The sequence below is a fragment of the Penaeus monodon genome, chromosome 10, assembly GCF_015228065.2.
Source record: "Penaeus monodon isolate SGIC_2016 chromosome 10, NSTDA_Pmon_1, whole genome shotgun sequence".
NCBI lineage: Eukaryota > Metazoa > Arthropoda > Malacostraca > Decapoda > Penaeidae > Penaeus > Penaeus monodon.
The window spans coordinates 19,036,247-19,043,746 of record NC_051395.1 but is presented as its reverse complement, the minus strand read 5'-3'; the positions used below and the strand labels follow the sequence as shown (position 1 = coordinate 19,043,746).

At 49.9% G+C, this 7,500-nt stretch overlaps 1 protein-coding gene across 1 annotated transcript in view; it reads right to left on the bottom strand.

The window, feature by feature from the left end:
• Positions 1-7,500, bottom strand: part of LOC119577909 (serine/arginine repetitive matrix protein 2-like) — a gene marked incomplete in the record, with an annotated part of 115,942 nt that overhangs the window by 98,812 nt on the left and 9,630 nt on the right. The window contains 1 exon segment of the mRNA XM_037925575.1: positions 3,486-4,177. Within this exon segment, the coding sequence (XP_037781503.1) occupies positions 3,486-3,813 (328 nt within the window).

Genomic DNA, 7,500 nt, shown 5'->3' with positions numbered 1-7,500 from the left:
CATAGACATTGCGTGTGCAAATGTGTGCGTGCGCGTTCGTATTCACCCTCGGCGAGACGCTGATCTCAGACGGAAGACGCCCGTGTCCCGATGTGTTCGAGTGCATTCGAGTACGCTTGATGCATACCGAGTGGATATTGGGTCAAGGCCCTCACGCTATGCTAGTCGTGCTATGAATCTGTCACGAGGATTCTCGCTTCGAGAGAGAGAGAGAGAGAGAGAGAGAGAGAGAGAGAGAGAGAGAAAGGAGAGAGAGAGAGAAAGGAGAGAGAGAAAGGAGAGAGAGAAAGGAGAGATGAAAGGAGAGAGAGAAAGGAGAGAGAGAAAGGAGAGAGAGATAAGGAGAGAGAGAGAGAGAGAGAGAGAAAGGAGGGAGAGAGAGAAAGGAGAGAGAGAGAAAAGGAGAGAGAGAAAGGAGAGAGAGAGAAAGGGAAGAGGGAGAGAGAGAGAGAAAGGAGAGAGAGAGAGAGAGGAGAAGAGAGAGAGAGAGAGAGAGAGAGAGAGAGAGAGAGAGAGAGAGGAGAGAGAGAGGCATAGAGAGAGAGAAAGGAGGAGAGAGAGAGAGAAAGGAAGAGAGACGCAGAGAGAGAGGAGAAGGAGAGAGAGAGAGAGAGAGAGAGAGAGAAAGGAGAGGAGAGAGAGAGAGAAGGGAGAGAGAGAGAGGAGGAGAGGAGAGAGAGGGAGAGAGAAGAGAGAGAGAGAGAGGAGAGAGAGAGAAAGGAGAGAGAGAGAGAAAGGAGAGAGAGAGAAGAAGAGGAGGAGAGAGAAGAGAGAGAGAAAGAGAAAGAGAGAAAGAAAGGAGAGAGAGGAGAGAAAGGAGAGAGAGAGAGAAAGGAGTGAGAGAGAAAGGAGAGAGAGAGAAAGGAGAGAGAGAGAAAGGAGAGAGAGAGAAAGGAGAGAGAGAGAGAGAGAGAGAGAGAGAGAGAGAGAGAGAGAGAGAGAGAGAGAGACTGTGTGTGTGTGTGTGTGTGTGTGTGTGTGTGTGTGTGTGTGTGTGTGTGTGTGTGTGTGTGTGTGTGTGTGTGTGTGTGTGTGTGTGTGTGTGTGCGTATGTATGTATGTATGTATGTATGTATGTATGTATGTATGTATGTATGTATGTATGTATGTAGTATGTATTTAGTATGTATGTATGTAGTATGTATGTATTTAGTATGTATGTATTTAGTATGTATGTATTTAGTATGTATGTATGTAGTATGTATGTATGTAGTATGTATGTATGTATGTAGTATGTATGTATGTATGTATGTATGTATGTATGTATGTATGTATGTATGTATGTTTATGTATGTGTATGTATGTGTGTGTATATGTGCGTATGTGTTTGTGTGATTGCGCGCGCGTGTGCGTGTGTATGAGTGTGTGTACATGCGCGCGTGAGTGTTGCTAACACTGAGTCAACATGTTTGTGAGGCGCGTTCAGAATAGATCTTTTGTTAAAGTGAGTCCACAGCAAAAGCCACCTGCACGTGGGCGATCACTCTTTTACATTATCAATACCTGTATAAAGGGTGAAGGTGAGATGTACTTATGTATGTATGTATGTTCTAGATAGATATTTAGAGAGGGACACTGTACTCTTAAAATATTGTATGCCTGTGAGTGTATTCGCCTGCGTATTTGTGCTTCCGCGTGCGTGCGTGTGCGTGTATGTGCGTGTGCCAGAGTTCCAGAGCGAGGTCATGTGCGTGTGCGCGAGGCCCATAAGGGCGATCACAGGAAGGCCGGGTCCAGAGAGCTGGTCTTGTTGGCGGCGAATCAATAAAGAGGTTGGGAACTGTCATGCGTGGCTCACTCCGGCCTCTCATGAGCGCATCGCGTAAGCACGCTTCCGTAATTTGCCTTATCCCCGCTCCACCTGCGGCGAACTGGCTCGACAGCTGTTCGCACGAGAGGCAACAGCTTCCTGCGGACGCGGCTCGACCGCAGCTATCATCTTCGAAAACGTCCTCTGCGCTCTCACGCCGTTGCCGTCAGCCACGAGAACGCCTTGCTATTCGTGTATACTAGGGCCGTGCACTTCGGGGCAAGGCAGGAGAACAGCGCACTCTCTAAGATGTTGTTCAGCTCAATCAAATTCTAAGCATCTGAATAAATGCATGAATTAAAGGGAACAAGACTAAATCATCGGCGAGTGAAGCTGTCTCCCCATCCGCCTGGTCTCCGCCGCTAGATCCTCGCTCCCCTAACAAGCCGTCATGCAATACATGCAAGGTGCTGACCTGTGGGCATCTGCTGCAGGGGTAAGGGGGAAGGGGAAGGAGAGGAGTGCTGCACCCGTGGAGGATCAATGCTGTTACAGCACATGAATACATGACGAGCCAGCCACGCCCTCCTGGCTTATCTAGGGTTATCTCTCCCTCCCCCTCCGCCTTCTCAAGGGCTTCTTGGCCAGGCTAATCACACTACATTTCAACCCGCGATGAAAACTGCTGGGTCCCACGGTGTTGTTAGGGTGAGCACCAGGACAGAAATGTATCCCAGAGAGGATTTTACCTCCTCCTCCCGAAGGACTCCTTCCCTAAAAGCATATAAAGTGCACTGGATGGAAAGCAGAATTAATAATTTCTAAAGGTTTTATGTATGAAAAGTGGAACAGTATATATGCAAAGGAGGCGGAAAATTTCGTCGAGCAAGAGAGGGCACGCGGTGAACCCTGAGGATTACACATAACGTCTGACCAGCACATGATATCAATCAAAGATTTTGTAAGTTTAACGATGAGTGGGGGGAAAGGAAAACTAACACACACACACACACACACACACACACACACACACACACACACACACACACACACACACACACACACACACACACACACACACACGCACACACAGAGAGAGAGAGAGAGAGAGAGAGAGAGAGAGAGAGAGAGAGAGAGAGAGAGAGAGAGAGAGAGAGAGAGAGAGAGAGAGAGAGAGAGAGAGAGAGGAGAGAGAGACGAGAGAGAGAGAGACGAGAGAGAGAGAGACGAGAGAGAGAGAGACGAGAGAGAGAGAGACGAGAGAGAGAAAGGAGAGAGAGAAAGGAGAGAGAGAGAGAGAGAGAGAGAGAGAGAGAGAGAGAGAGGGGGGGGGGGATGTGTGCGTGTGCACGAAATACTGGCGACTTCATTATCTCCATGCGAGATAATAGCAGTGGAAGAGTAGCATCGAGGCCGTATTAAATCTTGTTTTCGCAAACCGTTCTCCCCTTTAGGATAAATGTCCCATGTGGAATAATTGGTTGAACAGGTATGTGAGAGTGAGAATGCCTTTGAGCGAGCGAGTGAGTGAGCTAGATATGTGCGCGCGCGCGCGTGTGTGTGTGTGTGTGTGTGTGTGTGTGTGTGTGTGTGTGTGTGTGTGTGTGTGTGTGTGTGTGTGTGTGTGTGTGTGTGTGTGTGTGTGTGTGTGTGTGTGTGTGTGTGCGCGCGCGCGCGCGCGTGCGTGCGTGCGCGCGCAAGGAACAGTGTCTCCAAGGCAGACGCCCATACTTACCATATCTGGAAGTCCGTCTCCGGGGTGGCGTGTAGGAGTGCGCTGGGGGCGTCGTGCTACGCCCGCGAGTGGAAGGTTTGGTTGAGCGACGTGGGCGTGTGCGGACCGGCGAGGTGGGCGGTGCTGTGCGTATGAGGCCGCGATAGAGCGGCGGCGTAGAGGAGGAGGCGCGGATGGCCGCGGCGGTGGGTGGCGTGGAGCGCCACCAGGGGTCGTAGAGCTCGCGCTCGTGGCTCCAGAAGGACGCCGTGGAAGCCGATGACAGGGAGTCCTCGGCCGGCTCTTCCTCAGCCTCGGCGATGTCCGGCAGGCGCGGCCCCTGGTACATGACCTCGGCCTCCGCTGGGCCTTCCTGTCCCTCCAGCGTGACGCCCGCACACCCACACAACTCTGGTAACGCCTGTAGCGGCAGCGGCGGCGGCAGCAGCAGAATGAGAATGGTGGCGCACGTGCATCACTGCGTGCCCAACGGCTACACCATACCACAGAGTGCCGTGCGTGCCCACCTGCCCGCCACGCCAACCACACACACCACACCGTCTTACTGCTCCCGCACGGCACGTCGCGTCCGTAACTTCACCATGAGAGCGACCGCTCCCCGACACTCACTTTCGAGTTCTGCTCTTCCTACATAGCATGACCTCAAGGCCGAGCATGCGCCAGGATATTGCGAGGAGTTATTGAGACATTACCTGTAAATATACGCACACGCATTGAAGACTTCGCGCTCGAAAACGTTCTAGGACACAATAAATGGTACACGTGCCAGACGGTTTTGCTTCCCCAATTTCACTACATCGATCCATAAACAAATAAATATCAATCACTCTCCTGCTTCGATCACTTGTCTGATCATGTTCGCTTCTGTGTGGGTATGTGTTCTCGGGACCCAGTGTTCACAGAACTTGTGACCGAATGCGGCTTACATAAGGTCAAGCAATATTCCTAAAATGCCCTAGTCCCATACACGCACAGTATATAGCACTGCTGTCAGCCTGAACGCCGTTGCTTGACAACACGATACCTAGAAGACAAGTTACAAAAACACGGCCAGGATCAACAAACAATAAAACCTTACACAACGTCACTGCACCCGAAACGAACTCTTGAGCGCCTTTGCCGCGCAAGGAACTTCCAACGAAGGATTTTTGCAATGCCTTGCAGGTGAGAGCCAAGAGGCGATGCCATTGTAGGCAACTTGCGTCATCGTGTGCACATTGCCAGAGCCTTCTCTGACCTCATCTCGACCCTCGCATCCCCGAGCAGCTTTGAACATGCTCCCCTTTCATTATCACGTCGCCGGGAAGGGAAGTAATAAATACTCCATTCTAAATTTAGTTTCCCTCTTTAACGCCAAAGAATCTTTCGGAAACTTCTTGCCAGATGTTCATGTTTATTATTTATACTAATGGACATCACCCACGCAAACTCAAGTGCCTGCAACACCAGCGATTAACTAACACTGTCTTTCCCGAAATGTTCCCTGAATAACCAATTTCGACCTGTCGCGGAAACGACTCCCTACCAAGCCCGAGAGTGAATACCAAACACAGAGCGAAACCTCCAATGGACAGTGGGGCGACGAGCCCACTTATCCGCGTGGGAACCCAGCTTTAATCACAATACAAACTTGCCAGAAACTTAGCCGCAGCAGCGGCGGTCGGAGGAAGATGGCTTCTACCAAAACGACGAAATGAATTGCAATCTAACAGGCTCTGGATGATTAAAGTTCCAACAACGCTGTCCGGAAAGATCAATCGGAGAGCCTTCCTCGCCCCCCCCCTCAGAACTGGCTGAACTAGCCAGCCTCGGGGAAATGAATCCTCCACGAGACCAGTACATCTTTTCGGTCAAGAAATGAAACATCTTAGGAACCCGCGAACCCTCGACCTTCTTCCCTTTAATGGCTCATGGCATATCCACTTATCAGTTTAATTTGCTCGCTTCGCTCGATTGCCATCATTTGAAACTCCATTTGAAAGCGACGAAGGAATATTACGAAATCTAATTTCTAGCAAGAGATTAACATTCTTTGAGTCTTACATTCAATATAACCGACGACATAAATTAATACTTGCAATACACATCCCGGCCGTTTATGGTCCTCGGGACTTGGCAGGTTCTAGAAGCTGTTCACACATTCCCTATGCACTAAAAAACACGATGACAAATTATGACAGGTCGAGGTGGAGAGTAAAAAGGCAACTTGGAGTATTCGTTCGATGGGCAAAACTTTTTTGGAGAGCGGACGGGAGAATACATCGTGACAGCTGAATGCAATGAGTCAATCAAGAAAGAGTTATTGACAGCCAAGAGGAAACTATCACTGGTCATAGAAAATGGTGAAACCAAAGAAAATGGACATTGGAATACCTGATACGCCTGAATAAAAAGGTTAATCATCACATCAGAAATAAAGGAATCCCAGAACCTGACAGGACAAAGTAATGCAAGACGACTGAGCTAAAAGACTACTGAAACGGCGTTGGCGCGAGAGCAAGATGGAGCAACGGGGCCGGCGTCAGTATCCCACGGAGGCGGTTACGCAGGACCGCCGGCTGACTCACTCTTAAAGTGGGTTTCATGTTCCACGAACTCCACTGTACCTCTCACACCAAAAACCCGCTACATTCACACTCTAGGAGAACACAGGCGCAAAAATGCTACAAGCACTCACAGGCACGAACACGCATTGACAAATATTACAGTGGACTGAAATATACGCTCGAGTAAATATGCAAGCTTGTTTACATGAATGAATCCGTATCAAATGATTTACACCCATAACAGAAAATAAATATTTCAATAAATAAAATCACACTTTTGAAACTACTGACGAACGAAACTGGTTTCAATCCTATCGGTCCAGTGGGACTTCACAACAAACGCCTCTTTTTAGATGCCGCAGACTTCACAGCCAGACCGGAAACTCGTTGGCAGTAGTAAAAAGTAAAACGCTCTTAGGAAAGCCAGAGTAATGAAGGATGCCTATAATGAGACTTTTTTTTTCTTTTCCTTTTCCTTGTCTTTATCATGAAAAAGTCTTGATCTTCCTCTTTGAGCGAGAATCACGTTTCGTGTAAAAATCTTCCAAAGAGAAAAAGGTAAACACAGAGGCGCGATGGACTGCGTCCGTATTGGACTCTTGCCAAGGCCAGCCAATCCTATAGGACAACCCTAAATCACATGGCATTATGGGACGGGTCAGGCATCCTAGACACTCCCCTCCCCACCATGAGAGTTCCAGAGTGACGCCACAGCTTATGGGCACCCGGAGAAGGCTGCGCCCCTCCTCTACACCCGAGTGCCAGGCGGTGAGGCACGATACACAAGCCTCCGGATGTTCTTCCTGATATCTGTGAAGGGATGCAATCCTGAATGAATCCGGGACCCTACGCCCAGCCAGCTCTCCCCCTTTGGCTGCTCATCTCCCAGTGACTCCAAACGATCTAACACCCTCGGTCGCAATCGCCAAGAGCGCTCTGCCGTCGCTCCACATCCCACATTCTCCGCTAGACGTTCCTTGGGCCATCTCGGAGCTCCACTAAAGGAGGTCAGACGAGGCCAGGAGGCGACAACACCTCCAGAATGGAACAGAGAGAAAGGGAGGGAAGAATAATTGGGAAGAGATGGCAGTGGAGAAGGAGGAATAGCAGAAGGAGCTCTCATTTTCGTGAGGGATAACCTCCATCACAGAGGCAGCGCACAATATTTCCTTCGTCATCATTAATCTCGTCCTTCCCTCCTCCTGCCTAGAGCGTCCTTTTGCCGCTTCGCGTCCCCTACCACGGCGGCCATCGAGGTCGATAACGATGGTGTCAAGCAGAGAGGAGGCGCGAGTGGAATAAGGGGGTTACGACGATAAGGATGCCAAGGAAGAGGGAGGAAGAGGAGGGGGAAGTGGGAGGAGGAAGAGAAGGGGGGAGAGGGAGGAGGAAGAGAAGGGGGGAGAGGGAGGAGGAGTACGGAGGGCGTACTCCACTATAACAGTAATTTCTCTCCCATTAAGAGCATT